Here is a 17943-nt window from a genome sequence, read left to right on the forward strand (position 1 = left end):
TTACAAAATCTATAAATAATAATTGTTTTTCTTAAACTGTGTGATAAAGGTAAAGTGGACAACTCTATTGGGACGGAGGGAGTATATGAAGATGCTTCATGCTCCCCATGTTCATTATTATAATGCACAATCATATCATATGAGCTTTATTTGAAGGAGCCAACAAGGAAAAAGAGGGAGAAGATGCTACCAAGACGGTTTCTTCATGTTAGGTTGTATTTTTAACAACCTTACGTGAAGAGTCTAACTTTGAACTCTAATTAAAGTGCACTCAGAAGACATTCCCGAGAGGTCGTTTTCTTTTCCACACTTCCTTTAATTGTCTTTTTTTTTTGTTTTTTCAAAAAATTTAGGCAGACCCTCAGCCGGCCTCCAGCCGGCCTAGGTGTGACCACCGGCTAAGGGCCGGCCGAGAAATGAATTTCCGTTCTTTTTTTTTATTTTTTTTCAAAACATTGGCAAACCCTTATCCGGTCTGGTTACGTGCACCGGCCAAGGGCCGGCCGAGGGACTGAATCACATTAAAAAAATTATTTTTTTATTAATAAATTCTCAGATTTTTGTTTTTGTTTTTAGTTTCAATTGAATAATTTCATATATTTTTATTTTGCTAGTGCTAAATTTTCTTTTATAGAATTATGGTAGCATATTTAGTATTTTAGAAAGTTTCTATAGTTTTATTTCAATTATCTTATTTCCTTTTTCATTTTATATTTCCCACCTTAATTAGATTCTTAATTGATTTCCTATTTTGATTTGTTGTCTTATTAATCATTTTCATTAATAATTTTCTTATTTTATTTTATTGTATTTTAATTTTCCTTTTTAATTAAACACTACCATAAAATTTATTAGTGTATGAGGTCTATAAATAAAGGTATTTCAATTTTATTTTTTATTACTTATTCTTCTTTCTTTTAATTTTACACTTTCTCATACATTGTGAGCAATCCATCCATAAAAGATAATGATTCCGGTCAACCATCAAATCGTCTCTAGATGCCAAACCTCTAGAGTTAGCTTCTGGCCAAATCTTTGGAGTTAGCTTCTGGCCAAATCTCTAGAGTTAGGTTCTAGCCAAACCTCTGGAGTTAACTTCTGACCAAACCTCTGAAATTAATCTTTTCGCTAGACCTTTGAAGTTAACCTCTGTCCAAACCTCTGAAATTAATCTTATGGCCAAATCTCTGACCAAACCTCTGAAATTAATCTCTTAGCCAAATTTCTGAAGTTAACTTCTGGACTTAATATTTTGGACTTCTGGCCATTGTGGACTCTAAGAAGATTCTAAGCTTTTGGGCCTTGGGCTATTTTTAATTTTGGTGTAAATAAAACGTTTCTAATTCAAAATATAAGATTACTATAATGTAATTTTTTTTAGTATTAAAATTAAAAAAATTCAACAACTAAAAGGTGTAATATTATAAATCGATTATTATATTAAATATCTCAATCCATGGATTTTTTTTGTATATTAGCTAACTTGTTAAGAGTTGACTTTATTTTTCACCAATGATTAAAGCTTATCATCTGTAATTAAGAAAATGACTAAAATTAATAATAATTACGATATAATTTATTTGGATAAAGTAACTCGCAGAAAGCGTGTGCGAGTTATTTTATCTATGTGGCTCCTCGCTGACTGGCCAGCTTGGAGCTACGTAGGTAACTCGCAGAACTATTTCGCGAGTTACAGTAACTCATAGAACAGTTCTCCAAGTTGTAATGCATAAAATAAATTTTTTAAAAAATAGAGGCTAAAAAAAGAAATAATTAACAAATAATAGTCAAATATGTCATTAACCCGTTTTGGGTAGTGATACGACAGCGTAAGGTGATTGCATAAAATATCTGGGGAGCTGAGGAATAAAACCATTTGTAAAACCCTAATAAGTATAAACCCCAAAACCCTATAAGTGAGGCATCATCCTCCATTGAAAGTTTCCCCCATAAATCACGATGATGAGCATCATCCTCAGAAGATCAACTTCTCAAGCTCCGAAGCTGGCCCTGGCCTTTCACACACTCTTCCACCACCCTTTCTCCTCCACGCCGCCTGTGCTCCACAGCAACCCTAGCAGCCCCTCTGCCGGGTTTAGTACTCATTTCAGGGAAATTCATGTGAAATCCGGGCCCTTGGATTTCAAGGCAGAGCTTGCTGCTGCACATGATTTCGGGTATGAGGAAGACAAGGGTAAGGAAGAGGAGGGTCTTGAAATTGGCAAGCTTGGCATTTCTCAAGAGATTGTCTCTGCTTTGGCCCGTAGGGGTATTACTAAACTTTTTCCAATTCAGGTCAGCTTTTTCTCCCTTGTTTTGCTTACTTTTTGTCGTATTATTGTAGTAGCTGACTCTTGTGTGTTTTGGTTGGGTTGTAGAAAGCTGTGCTGGAACCCGCAATGCAAGGACGGGACTTGTTTGGAAGGGCTCGTACTGGAACGGGAAAGACGCTTGCTTTCGGAATCCCGATTATTGATCGAATCATCCAGTTCAATGCTAAGCATGGGTTTGTACCTTTCTTTTCTTTTCTCTCTTTCTTTCGCTTAAATCTTTTTTAAGAATTCGATTCTATTTAAATTTTATAGCAAGGGGAGGAACCCTCTGGCTCTCATTATGGCTCCAACAAGGGAGCTTGCTCGCCAAGTTGAGAAGGAGTTTTGTGAGTCCGCACCTAGCTTGGATGCCATATGTTTATATGGTGGTACACCCATTTCTCGCCAAATGAAGGAGCTTGACCATGGTGTTGATGTCGTTGTTGGCACACCTGGACGCATCATTGATCTCATGAAGAGAGGTTCTTTGAACCTCTCAGAGGTTCAGTTTGTTGTTCTTGATGAAGCTGATCAGATGCTTGGTGTGGGTTTTGTCGATGATATTGAAATTATCTTCCAGAGGCTGCCACAGAAACGACACAGTATGCTCTTCTCTGCAACTATGCCAAGTTGGATTAAGAACCTTGTTAGAAATTACTTGAAAGATCCGCTGACTATCGATCTTGTGAGTACTGACATCTATTTCTAGCATTACTTCTGACTCTAACTTTCATTTCTTTTCGTCTAAATGGGAAATAGTTAAGCTAGATTGGTGCAAAGTTCATGACATTGCAGGTAAAAATGGGTTCTGGTTTCTGAGACTCGGACAATGTAATCCTTAGAAGTGATATTATTTTGAATGTCAATATGGTTAGTTGCAAATCTTACAGCTATGGCTACAAGATTGTTAACATTTAACCTGCATGCAGGTTGGGGATTCTGATAAGAAGCTGGCTGATGGAATTACCCTCTATTCAATTGTGTCAGACATGTATGGAAAAGCATCAATACTTGGTCCTCTGATAACTGTATGAATCTAGAGCTTTTATTTGGCATATATGTTTTATGCTTTTCTGTTCCTTTTAACAGTAATATTTTGCTCGCAAATTACAAAATTCGTAATTGCTGTTGCTTTATCCATTTACTTGTATATCCTCTAAGTATTAGATGTGTTATTCCAGGAGCATGCAAAAGGAGGTAAATGTATTGTCTTTACCCAAACAAAACGTGATGCTGATCGACTAGCAAATGCTATGGCAAGAAACTTTAGATGCGAGGCTTTACATGGGGATATTTCACAGAGTCAGAGAGAGAGAACACTTTCAGACTTCCGAAATGGGACCTTCAATATATTAGTTGCCACTGATGTTGCTGCTCGTGGCCTTGATGTGCCTAATGTTGACCTGGTAACTACCATGAACTTTTCCTTTCAATTTTGCAAGAAGTCTGCATTCTCTATTTTTGGTGGACATTTAATACATATAGAAGTATTAGAATTGGATATGCATTGTTGTGCCAAGCTATTATTTTTCTGCATCCCACAATTGGTTTGCATCTGGCATTTGTAAAGTATTGTTTTATTAGAAGGGAGCTTAAGCTGTGTCATATTGATTTTTGGTGGTTGTATCTTTGCATCTATCATCCTACATCTCTGTACTCGATGCAGATTAAATCTGACATGAATAATATTTAGTGCAGAAAAACCCTGTTTAACAAAATGGCCATAATTTATAGTTTTAGGCGTATACATTAGGGAATTCTTTTTTCTTCTATTTGCATTCTTCCTTGTTGGATAAAGTATATATGACCTTACAATTTGAAATGCCTTATAAAAATGGATTACTCCACTTGCACTCTTAATTAGCATTGGAAAATTATATTTTGATTTTATAGTGCTTCAACTGCCATGAGATTAGTTGAATGCTCCTTTCTATTGAAATTCAATGAGAAAGCACTATATATAAGCATATATTTTTATAGTGACAAATTGAACCTAAACCTTACACTTGTTTGGGAGAATCTATAAATAATAGGGTAAATATTTATAAACTTTCAAAACCTTCTTTTCTTGTTAAGGGAATCTAAGGTTCTTGAAGGTAAGGTTTTTTGGGGGGCTTGTTTTATCTCTTAAAACCTCAAGAAATCTTCAATCTCTCAACCTTCTCATATATTGGTTGAATTTATTTCCTAAAACTTGTATATCTTAGGCCATGTTTGGTTCATGGAATAGATGCTGAATGAATGGCGTAGCTATTTTGTATAGGATGATCATTATTAGCTTTGGTTCACGGAATAGTTATTTCACGGAATTGCTATTTCATGATTTTGTGAGATAAACACTCTTTTCAAAAAGTAAAGAATAGCTATTCCATTCTTTTATAGAATAGCTATGTCTTTCAATGCTATTCCATTTCATAAACCAAACATGGTCTTAGTGTAAACAAAGAAGTATACTGGATCTTATAGCCCCAATGTTCTTTCAATTTTAATTTGAAGGAATTAAGTTATTCTATAGCAACAAGGACTCAAATAAGACTTTAACTATAGAATAAGAGACTCCTAAATACATCATTACTATTTCAGCGAAGCTGGGAATTACGAAATACGCCTAGGGCTTGAAATCTTTGACCAGTGGATACTGTATTCAAATGTACATATAATGAAGACTTCACAAGTATCAGAAAGCATCATACACCAGCTTAAATAAACCTTAAATTGGAATTAGATTGTTATTCTTTGTTTCTGGATTTCTTAAACTTTGTTCCTCCTTATCTGCCTTAAAACCGTCCTAATTTTTACTGTGTAATTTTATGTGGCATATATGATAGATTTGATAAAATGAGAATAAACAGCTAAGTATTGTCTATTTCTTTCATTTTGTACTTGGTGTTTGCTCAACTTTGTTAATTATTTTGCTGTTAAAGAAGAAAAAAATATGTTTTCTTCGTTGACTTGCTTTTCTTGGCACAGATAATACATTATGCATTGCCCAACTGTTCGGAGACTTTTGTCCATCGATCTGGCCGTACTGGCCGTGCAGGTAAGAAAGGAACTGCCATTCTTATTTATACACACGAAGAAACCAGGCAAGTCAGGATCTATGAGCGGGAAGTTGGGTGCAGATTCACAGAGGTTTGCAATAAATCTCGTTGTTAACTTTATACTTTCTTTTTAATTGTTTTGAACCTGTTCTATCACTGGTTAATACAGAACTAAAACCTTGATAAGCAAACACTCTAACTTCACTTGAAAATGAGACTCTGTCTTATGTTATATATCGCATGAAGCATAAACTTTCTGGTTAGGAGTGTAAGAAATGTCTTCTTGACTTGTATTTGGATAATTTCTTGAAAGGTTGGCTGATAATTCTTGTTAGTGTGAGGAAAGTTGCAAGAGAATAATTTGACAAAGCAAACTTGTGAGTTGACTGTCATAATGCCGTGGTTGAATTATTTGCATATACATAGCACGTTGTTCTAGTTGAAGTTCTTGAGAACTGGACCTTCACATGTTTCCTCCGTTCATTGCTATTGTGGCTGTTCGAAAGGAATCCTTATCCTATGTTGCAGATTTTATTTGAAATATTAAGCTTTTGTTTGGTCACTTCAACTATAAAATTTGTTTTATTTACAATTGAATTCATTTATATTGACATGATAAATTCTACAAAATTGAAAAATAGAGGTATTAAATGAATTTCTAAGTAAACTAAATACAATTATATTCGTTTACAAAAGAATTCCTGTTTTTTTTATGGAATTCATTTGAACTAAACGTAAACTAAGAAGTATTTAATTATAGGCTAACTATAGCTTATTCTGATGATTGTCATGTGGCACAATGATTTCCTTTTCCTTTTCTGTTCCCCACATGGTCATACCAAAAGTGCAACTTAAGGTGCATGTGATTATATTATGCGATTATCAAATTCATGAACACTGCATACAGTTTTTGTTTGGCAATTTACTAATTAGTTGTGTATTTCCAATGTAATGTCATATGAAAATTCATTGCTTTTATGTTCCTAGTGATACATATTGGCAATCTTACATGTGAACATGTATTTAGCATGATCTGCTGGATCTCTAATCTATTATAATTTTTCAGCTTCCTAAGATCACTGTTGAGGGTGGAGGCGCAGACATGTTTAGTGACATGGGTAATGATCGTAGATTTGGAGGATCAAGAGATCGTCAATTTAGTAGTCCAGGTTTTGGACGAGATGGTAATCGTGGGGATTCTGGGTATGGCCGTTTTGGAGGTGGCAATAGAAATGGTGGATTTGGCCGTTCTGATGGTGGTGGTCAGTTTTCCAGTCAAATGAGCGGACGTAGTCGGGTTGGTTATAACAGAAATCAAACGGGGAATTCGAGTAGTCCCGGGTTTGGTAGTTTTGGTGAAGCTGGTAGTAGATCAGATCGTTCAAGTAGTTTTGGGGAGTTCGGTTCTGGTCGTTCTAGTGGGTTTGGGAACAATTCTAGTAGTAGATTTGGAAGCTTTGGAAATAAAGAGTGACCAAGTAAAGTGGTAAGCCATAGTATTATTTTTGTATTTCCAATTTGTATTTTAGAAGGTTTTGAATGTAGCTGATGATCCTATGTTTAATTTTGATGCATTCTATACAAATTCAAATCAAATCAAATTCAATCCATGTGTTATTTCCATGTTTGATAATGACCCAATTTTTTAGGGGTTGACTTGTGACAAGGGAGGCAGAAAACAAAACAGGGCTGCACAGCTTTTTGAGATTATCAACATAAACTAGAGGAACTGCGAAACGTTTCTTTTGTCATTTTAAGAAAGTTGCTGATGTATTAATGAAATATGAATGTAGTGCTTATGATTGAGAAATAAGCTCATCATCTTTTATCATCCTCTTGATGTTACAAGTCACACAGGTTCTTGAGATGTACGGTCAATATATATTTCAAACCATTAGGAAATTCTCTATGAATATCACATCTATATTATTATTATTATTATTATTATTATTTATTATTATTATTATTATTATTATTATTATTGTGCTGTACGTGGATGACTAAGTGCAATGCAAATATTATTTTCATTTCAAAAATATGATACTCTCTTCGTCATGTTTAAGAAGTCTCGTTTGATTTTACACACAGATTAAAAAAATATTTATTATTTATCTTATTATGTTTTTTCGTGTTTTGCCCCTATTAATGATAGTGGAATTTCTCATACAATTCTTTTAAGATGACTAAAATAGAATATTCATTATAAAAATATTCTAAAAATAAAAATGATACTTTTTAAATGGAATATGGAATTTATTAAGCAGAATGGAAAGAGTAATTAATTTATACTTTAGGTTCCATATTCAAGAATTTTTGATTGGGTTGTCTTTCTTAATTATTATTCTCCATAAAGGTTGAAACTTGAAACCCAAAATAACTTCTTGCTCAAAATGCAATAAAGAGTGAAGAACAAAATTCACCAAAACAATTATCTAATAGGGATGGTTACAAAACTATACCAAAAAAATTAACAAAGTTTACAAAAATGCTAGCTAAATTCATTTATTACACTAGCACCTAAAAATTTAAAAAGTTTACATTTTATATCTAACCACTAAATTACAGACATATGTCTTAGAGCATTTTCAATGACTTTTTTAAAATTGACAAACTCTTTAATTTAAAGAGTTTATCAATAAATGAAAAGTCCAATGTACTCTCTAAAATTTGAATTTAGAGTAAAGAGTGAAAATGACTCTCTACATGTGTGGAGTCATTTTCACTCTCTACTTCATTTCAAAAATTCAAATTTTAAAATAAGTTTATTATTTTTCATTTCAAATTTATTATTTTGTATTTTTAAATTGGCCTAATTACATAAAAACCACCCAACTTGTAACTTTTTTTCATTTATACCATGACCTAGGAAAATTTTCAATTGTACCCTATTTTCGATTTTTATGTTTCATCTCTACCCTAATGAGTTAAATTGACCTATTTTAAAGAGTTTAAATTAGTCCTTCATTTTTAACTTATATTATAATAAAACGTTAATGTTAATCATTTATATATCTTGTTTTTAATATTTTCATCTTTAAATTAATTAAGTTATTAAATTTTTTAATTTTGGGGTACAAATGAAACATAAAAATCAAAAATAGGGTACAATTGAAAATTTTCCTAGGTGATGGTATAAATGAAAAAAAGTTACAAGGTGGGTGGTTTTTAAGTAATTAAGCCTTTTAAATTTAACAACTGAATAAATAAATTAATATTTTTAGTATTTTTTTAGTATTATATATAAAAATAAAAATAAAAATAAAATAAAGAGTTAATATTAGAGAGACTATTGGAACAAATTTAAAAATATTTCTCTTCATATTTAAAATGCTCTTTATTTTAACAAATATGCCCTTTAAAATAAAGAGTATTATTGGAGATTCTCTTACGCAAACAATAAAAAAAAATGTGTCAAACAGCTGTCAAAACGCGTCAAACAGCTGTCAAAATGCGTCAGATACGCGTCTGACATGCGCGTCAGAAAAATGTGACAGCCACGCGTCAATGTATCAAAAAATTCAAACATGTATCATTTATGGATTTTTTTATGTATCAGCAATGTATCAAACACATATTTGATTATTATTTTCTCAAATTTATAAAGCAAATATGAATATTTATAAATACACTCATATACTATTATTTATATGTACTAGTAATGTGTATCTAAGGTGTATGTATAACATATTTTCAATTAAAGATACATGTATCATATATTTTAATTGAAATTCACGCATCAATAACATCTTAATTTGTTACTCGATATAAATATATTTATATATATGATATATACAAAAAAAAACTAATAACAATATTATCCACTTCATCAAATTTATCTATATATATATCTGAAAATTCATAAGAAAAAGTTCAAAATTTTACAATTTTTTTGTTTTACATATGAAAATCAATTTTAAAAAAAACACTGAAACATATTAGATACATTTTAAAAATATTAAATACACTATTAAACCATCAATTATACAAAAACAAATAGAGAAAAAAGAGCAAATTACTCTAAGGTACCTCTTATTAGTCATAATTCACAGTTTGGTATCCCTTATTTGAAAATCAAACGATTTGGTACCTCTATTTTGATTTTTAAACTATAAGGCCCTTATGTTATTCCGTTAATAATTTGAAATTTACTTTTAAATGATTTGGTACTTCAGTTTCAATTATATAAACGATTTGGTACCTCAGTTTTAATTATGTAAACGATTAGGTACCCCATTTGTAAACGATTTGGTACCTCACATTTCATTCTGTTAATGGTTGGGTACCTATATTTAACATAAATGCCTTATAGTTTACAAAATCAAAACTGAGGTACCAAATTGTTTAATTTCCAAACAAGGGGTATCAAACTGTGAATTATGATAAATGTGAGGTACCTTAGAGTAATTTGCTCATCAACAAATAATAACATGTTAATAGATATCATGTAATGCATACAAAATACACAAATGATACGTTTTTGAGACACTATTTATATATAATACATAAAAATACACAAATAATATATATTAAATATAATTTTAATAATACATCTACTGTACATAAATAATACATATTAAATATAATCTTAATAATCCATCTATTATAAACATTATAATGTATAAATTATATATCCAAGATGTATCTACCATGTATCATACTTAACACTTATTTTATAAAAATATTCCAAGACGTCGTTCGTTTGTTATTCGTCACACTCTTCAGCAGACGACGTGGATTGTGAAGGCGGTGGGGGTTGAGCTAGTGACTTGCGTGAACGGAAAGCCAAGATTGTCGAGGATCGATAGGTTCTACTTGAAGAAAAAAACGACAACGTGGAGAAAAGATAAATGATGAAGAAGAGAGTGTGGATGGTGCGCCAATGGACTGATAAGCTATTCACTTTTTCCAAGAAATCGGCTGGTACGATAGTGGTTGGAGAAGTGAATTTAGACGGTGTGACCTAAACATCGGCACTTGAAATGGTCGAAGGAAGGTCGCGGTAATTTGAACGGGTGAAGTGTTAGTAATCTAACATCCTGTAATAACCTAAATTTTTGAGGTATTACGTGTAGTGCCACGAGGCATAATCGTAAAGATTAAGAATGAGACTATCAGATTTGGATTGGATAATAAGGACTTAGACCGAAGCGGGTCTATTGGAATTATCGTAAAATAATAATTTAAATAGAAAATTATTATGTGATAAATTGGATTTAATCGAGACAAAAAGAGAATAAAATAAAATAAGTTGGAAAGCCAGAGCTAATAATATTCACGTCAAGGTCCGTGAAATATTATTAATAAATGATCGTTAAAGTTTCGTAAGTTTACGAAATCATTTTAGAAGAAAGTTTGACGATTAGTTAAGAATAAGGGTTAAAGTGCAAATTAGCCACTTTAAGGACTAAGGTGAACTTTTAACCACAAACTTCCGGAGGAAGTTGTGTTTTACTCTATTTTATCAAGATAAGAAAATGATATCGATAAAGTTGTTATTGATAGTCATTAAAAATGAAAATTGGACGAAAAAGTGAGAAAAAAAGTGCAAGTTAGCTCAAAATGAAATTTGAGCGTTATTAGCCAAAATTTCCAAAATAAATTATTGGGAAGTAAAGTTATAAGATATGGGACTAATATTATTTATTTGAGAATAAATAATATGGGATTAATCGGACCTAAAAGATTAAGTGATCAATGGACTAAATTGGACGAAAGAAAAGTTAAGCATTGAAAGTTGAGGAGGTGGCGACTTCAAGGACTAAGAGAAACATTAGCCACACTATATAAGACTTCCCACCTCTTCATTTATTCATTTGTTACATAAAATTGAACACCAAACCCTTCATTTCTCTCTAATTTTCCGAACCACCTCCACCACCTTAACCACCATCATTTCTTCTTTGTTATCATTAATTCTTGGAGCATTTGATCACTATTTGGGAGGAAATTAAGGTAAGCCTTCTTAATTTAAGTTTTGATGATTGGTTTTGAATGAATTGATGGTAAGAAAATCTAGGTTTTGATGTTGATTTAGGAATTTTGTATGTTGGTGTTCATAGGTTGTAAGGAAGCAAATTTTGATGGTGAATTGTGATGATTGGTCTTTGGCTTGGAGGCAACTATGAAGGTGAGTAATATTCTGAAATTGGTTGAGTTTTGAGTAGTGAAATTGAATGGGAAATGAGTTTAGGATTCGGCAATTGATTGTAACTTAAGGTGTTTGATATTGAATTGGTTTATGGAATTATTGTTGAGTGTTATTGATTGTTTAATGTGAGAAGAGAGTTGTGAATGAGTGATTATTGTGAAATTAGAATTGTGTTGTTGAACCCTAGCTTCCTCCAGCCCCTCCCATGTCCCGGTGAGCCATGAATTCTGCTCCTAAAACAGTTCCGAATCGAGTTTCATTTAGTTAGTTATAATAGGCGTTAGTTTGACGGTTTTGCGACAACCCAACGAAAAGTTTCAAATGGACGTTTTAAACATTTGAAAATGTGATTTTGAAAGCTAAAAATGTATAGGAGTGCTGGAGTATGTTAATACAAAAGCTTGATCTCGTTAAATTTAGTCAAGACGCGTAATAAGTTACGATACGAATTGACGTAAATTAGTTGACGATTTACAAAATATTGAGCTACAGAACAGTCATATTGCGAGAGCAATATCTCGAGCTGTATAAGTCTAAATCAAGTTCTGTTTATTGGTACAGAAACTTTGAGATGTTAACTACAATTGTCTAGCTTTAAGTTTTCTCTAATTCTGCCTCTAAGATGATCAAATTGAGCAGAACATTTTATTACTCAGAGCAGGTCTGCAGTTTTAAGACAGCCCTATGTAAAAACCTTATGGGCTAGATTTCGACACCTTCGGGTGCGAATTTCATTCCGAAACCTAAACGAAAGTGGTAGGCGATATTCCAAACTTTAAGAATGTCAATTTTGTTTTGGGGTCGGACTATGTTTAGATAAGAGTTTTGTTAGCCGAAGTAGACTAGAAAAATAGCTTTTTGATAAATTAGTTATACTTAGAAATTTTATTAATTCGTAGCGTTATCGAATTTGCGTAGACTCGAAGAAGCGACTATCGATAAAGCTCGAGGGGAACGGATCGAGATGTCTTCGTATTTATTTGAAGAATTTGGATAACAAGTGGTGAGTACACTTTAAATTACTCGCTAATATTCGTAAAGCTACGTATTTTAATACGAAAGGTATATGAATATTTTTATGTTTAAATGTATGTTTTTAAAATGCATATATATGTATGTTTTGAAAATGATGTTTTATTGTATTGTGCTATTTTGATAATAATACAAGTAAATGAAAAGAATATATATGTTTAAACACCGGGGATGGGTAAAGTAATAAAATGTGAACCGAACCAAATATAAATAAAAGAATATAGTACATTCCTATATGTACTATTATGCAAATATTTATAAAGAAACTTAGTACGTTGCTATACGTACTATTAATCATAACAAATACCCATATGTGCGTGTGTTATAAATGTATGTTGTAGATTGTTTTGTGCATGTCATGGTCCATAAAGGATCAAGAAAACCGAAGATGAAACATCTAAACGATTAACTTATGTAATAAGAAAATGTACTACGGTATATCCAATAATAAGAATTTGAGATACGAGGTTGAACTCGGTAGAACTATCCCGGGACTCGTATCTCATCCATTCTCGATAATAGTCCTCGGGACTCATACGAAATAAAAAGTAAGTATACATCGAGAAAATTGTACGAAACAAGATCGTGAAGCAATACGGAACAAACTTTCCTATTAAATGACAACAGGAATTATATGAATCGACAGTTAAGTTCAAAAGACTTGCAGGGTGCAGAGTCCGAATGCAGACACGAAGGTAACTCGGTTGAACTATCTCGGGACCTGTGTCTGGTGAGTAACTCGGTTGAACTATCTCGGGACTCACAACTTGGGATTAAGTAGTGGCATGAGTAACTCGGTCGAACTATCTCGGGACTGTGCCACATGGTTGAAGGTAACTCGGTTGAACTATCTCGGGACCCAATCATAAGGATCAAGTCACTAGGGACTTGCCGATGATTTAATTCGACTTAGAATCATGATGATATAAACTAAGATTTAAGATTCAGTCGAAAACTAATGCAACAAAACGATAATGAAAAATATCAACACCATGATAAGAAATCAAAGATGTCAAATATGTCTAAACTATAAGTTTACAAAATAAACAAAGAGTTATGAAGGAAAGTAAAGAAGGTACACAATATGATTTCAAAAGATTATTTTCTATATATAAAATGGTTTTTTTTTACGGTTTTAACCCTTTATGTGATATTGCGTGTAATTTGGTGAACTCACTCAGTTTTATACTGACCCCGTTGCTCCTCCCATTTTTCAGGGATAACATAATATGATTTGGAGAGTCAATCTTCCGAAGTTATAATTCTCGGAAGTGATTTGTACAAGACGAAAACGAAGGTTTTCATTCTAGCGTCCGCAGTAGCCTAGATGTTTTGTCTATGTATTTGTATAGCGCATTTTAACTCTGATATTTTTGTAAAATGGGGTCACATGTATTTTGATATATGAAATATGATTTGATTTGAGAAAAATTTACACAGGTTTTTAGGCTTGCTACGGGTTTCGGAGCTACCACTCCCATTCCCTAGCGCCGGCCGCTGCTCAAAAAATCGGGTCGTGACAAAGGTGGTATCAGAGCAATGGTTTAGTGTTCCTATGCCATTGTTCTCTTGTGATTGGAGTATAGGAAAGTGTCGATCAATACCTAGTAACTACTGCGGATTATCGGGATTTCTAGTCATGTCTTTTGAACGTTATCACTGTTTTCATCGATTTTTCAAACGTTTTACGAAAACGTCCTCTCCCGTATGTGCTATTAGAAGTCGAGTTAGAGGTGTGCATGAGCACTATATATGTTCTGTGTCTACTCGAGTAAGCAATACGCTTTCGAGTATCTATAGTCTACAAAGAGCTGTATACTCTCGAGACTCATATTATATAAGAAGATCGTTATGGACTATGATTAAATTGATTGATGAGATATGCGACACGCTGCAAAACGCGATCACTCAAAAGAGTGATATGCTCACATGTACATAAACCTGTGGTAATTTATATAATACATGAAATGTGTATACTATGATTGATTGTTGTGAATAGGATTTGTGCCTTACGATTGAATGATGCTTAGTTTTGTTAAGTCTATGGTAAGCAGAAGGCTCGCGAGACTTAAAATACGCGATATAGCCGAAGAAAATCTAGGTGACACTGATTTTCTTGGGATTTGATCAACATAGGTTGTTTATAGATATGCGTAGAGTACGAGTAGAACATGTTATGACGAGATGTTCTTGATGTTTACTAAGTCTATGTTGAGCGGAATGGGCGCAAGACTTAGGATACGATGTGTAACCAAGGAAAATCTAGGAGACGTAGATTTTCTTTGAACTCGATCAATATAGATGCTTATAGCTACGATAGTAATACGCGTAGAACATATACAGCACGAGTATATGTTTTGATGATTTGCTAAGTCTACAATGAGTAAGAACACTCAGAAGACTTGCAATACGAGACGTACTCGTAAAAGGCCTAAAGGAAGAAGACGTTCCTAAGGTCCAATTTACGTGGATAATAGTTAGTTGTGATGACTAGTATGTGCTATATTTTAAGGAATTCATCAGGATTCCTTCATATACTCGCCATACTATAAACAAAGGACTACTCAAACGCGTGCCGTTGCACAACAAGTGCCTGAGGCGCGAGAAGAAGATCGAAGTAACAAAGGCGAATACAACCCAGTTCGTTCGGTCGATAGAGGCCAGTGACGAGACGAAGGTTAAAGAAACCTAGTATAGACAAAGTGGGAATGCACATGCACCGTGAGTGCCGCAACAACCCAACGTCGATGTTAATCAGTTGACAACAGAAGTGATTGATATAAGGATTTATATGCTGATGATCGAATAATTGATATAAAGACAATATCAATGTAAGAAAAGAAACACGTATGGAAATTGTATATTAGCATACATGAAGTGGTATCCGAAGGAGTTTGACGGATCGAGCGACGAGCTAGACACTCTAGAAGAAGTGAAGCAAGATGCTCGTAGATATCAAGCAGACAAAAGACAAACGGTAGGATTGGTCAGGATGTCGATGAAAGGTCCAACCAATAGTTGGTTTCGATAAGCAATTAGACTAATGATGGGTCAAATCACATGAATGAAGTTTGTGACCCGAATTGAGCAATTCCTTCTACTGTTTGCTCTGATTAAGGATACTCTAGAAAGGCCAAGGGTATTAAACCAACGAGACAAATTGGTTCAAGGATAAGTCATCGAGTCTGAGTAATTAAGTAGATTGCCCCAAATCCGAGGACATGAGCTGGAGTCAACACAAGGATTGTAAAAAAAGAAGTAGAATTATAGTTATGAGAAGGGAGACAAAGTCTAAAGGAGATTGATGCCAATAAGTTATAAGATGCCAATACGGTAGTAAAGAGAAGTCAAACAAGATAGTGATCACAAGGATCAGGATATTGTGAAGAGTATAAAAAAAAATGTCAACAATTGCCACAGGAGTTGGCAAAGCTCTCCGCAAGGACAAGGGGAACGGGTTAATAGACCTGATAGTCGATAAGGGGTAAGCGAGATAAGTAGTAAAGATGAAAGTGATGACACTGCTAAAGGCAGTATATGACAAGAAAGGTTAAATGGATTAAGAAACTCATCGGGAATGAGTAAATAAAGTATATAAACCGAGAGATATGATAAAGAAAAACACATAAAGTATAGTAATAGATGATTAAGAAGTATAAGAGAAGTAAAGAGATTGAAGGGCGATATGGTTGGACTTATATAAAAGATAGACAAGAAAAGTAGACAAGGAGGCAAGAACTATTGGTTTGCAGTCGAAACACGGAAGTTCTAACTTTGCGAGTCCTCTATGCCGCAATATGGTAGAAGGGACATGGATAGCTGTTAAGCTATGACGAACGAATACTTACGATGGGAATAGTAAAGTCATTACATCATGTAATACAACAGCCCTCGTGATAGGATACCACGGGTAATGTGAATCAACCGTCTTCCTAGAAGACAGAGTTGTTACGACAACATCTGGTTGTGCCTATTTTGTTGGGTTTTATAGGTTCATAACGCAGCGGAATTTCAAAAATTTATCTAAAAACCCAAACCAAGATCCATGTAATTCGAATTAATAGAATAATTACTTACTTGTATGTCGAATTCAACAGCAATGTAGGAAGGAAGGAGGTGGTTCACTTTGGTGATACATGGCCTTGGATCAGAAACGCCTCCAAAAGAACGCGTCCTCTACGAGTATCCACACAAACAGACCTTAGCCAAAACTAGTGCTTGTGTGCTAGCACTATTGCTTCACAAGCAATTTCGAATTTTAGTGATTTAGTGAATAATGAATTTCGTGATTCTCAAACCAATTGCTTAATGTGTATTTATAGTGATAAACAACACTAGGGTTTGAGACAAATTCGAATTTCAATCTCATTGCAATTCTACAAGTTTATGTTTATCAAAAACTCCTTTTTGATAATTATCCATATATATTAATTACTATATTTATTATCTTCTAAAAAATAATAAATTAAGAAAAACACTTATCCTTAAATTTCGAATTAATATATATTTATTAATATATATTACGAATTATATATATATATATATATATATATATATATATATATATAATTAATCACTTAATCACATTGGGCTTGTACAACCCATAACTGTTTTGGGCCTGTTCTTAGTGTGCGACCCTGTAGGTTCATATAACGTTGGCAGTAGGCTCGAAATCCCTATTTCAGCCCACAAGTCATAAGTGGCCTCTAACAAGACATTATGACTACCCAAGTTATACGAATATCGATAATCCGATTTAACCATTTACAATAATATTTTAATCCCTTTGTCACTCGATATCCAGATTGAATATAAGGCATAGTCCTGTCATCCTTATAATATTCAATCATTAGTTTCTTGACTCTAAGTAGACTGAAAATGATAACTCCTTATCAATTAGCATGGCCATGCATTTCCTTCAGTCTATCTTCTTCAAGGGGCCCATAGATATCTTACTCAAATAAATGAGGGATAAATTCCTTCTCAGTCACTCACATTTCTCACATAGTTACTTTCATATCCAATGACAATCTATTCCATTATCCTGTTAAAGATAATGTAAGACTGTATCAAAATATGAAATAACTATGTAGAAATCCATGATGATTTCAAGGTCAAAGGATTATACTAATAGAACTGTAATGAGAATTACTTATGACAGTGATCTATGTAGTATTCTCAAAGTGGGTCATCCAGTGCCTTATTTCTCAAATAACACCTATGATTTGACTTAATATCTCATATACATGATTAGTAAAATATAATAATCAGTCAACATCATACTAGTCTCAATGTTCTATTAAGACTAGGGATAGATGGTATATAATTCTTTTATTAAACCTAAGGGTTCTACTATCAAGTCACATACTTGATGACCTTAGAAAGAATTAACCATTCAAGTATTTTAATC

The 17943-nt window shown here is 33.2% G+C and overlaps 1 protein-coding gene across 1 annotated transcript; it reads left to right on the forward strand.

Annotated features, from left to right (window-relative positions):
* The first annotated feature begins 1879 nt into the window (after positions 1-1879).
* Positions 1880-7262, forward strand: LOC126681298 (DEAD-box ATP-dependent RNA helicase 53, mitochondrial-like). Its single transcript, XM_050376817.1, has 8 exons — positions 1880-2295; positions 2379-2506; positions 2586-2997; positions 3242-3340; positions 3494-3718; positions 5283-5444; positions 6420-6839; positions 7003-7262. The coding sequence occupies exons 1-7, from the start codon at positions 1960-1962 to the stop codon at positions 6825-6827; spliced, it is 1770 nt and encodes a 589-aa protein (XP_050232774.1). The 5' UTR covers positions 1880-1959; the 3' UTR covers positions 6828-6839; positions 7003-7262.
* The last annotated feature ends 10681 nt before the right edge of the window (positions 7263-17943 follow it).

The sequence above is a fragment of the Mercurialis annua genome, linkage group LG5 (genome assembly GCF_937616625.2).
Source record: "Mercurialis annua linkage group LG5, ddMerAnnu1.2, whole genome shotgun sequence".
NCBI lineage: Eukaryota > Viridiplantae > Streptophyta > Magnoliopsida > Malpighiales > Euphorbiaceae > Mercurialis > Mercurialis annua.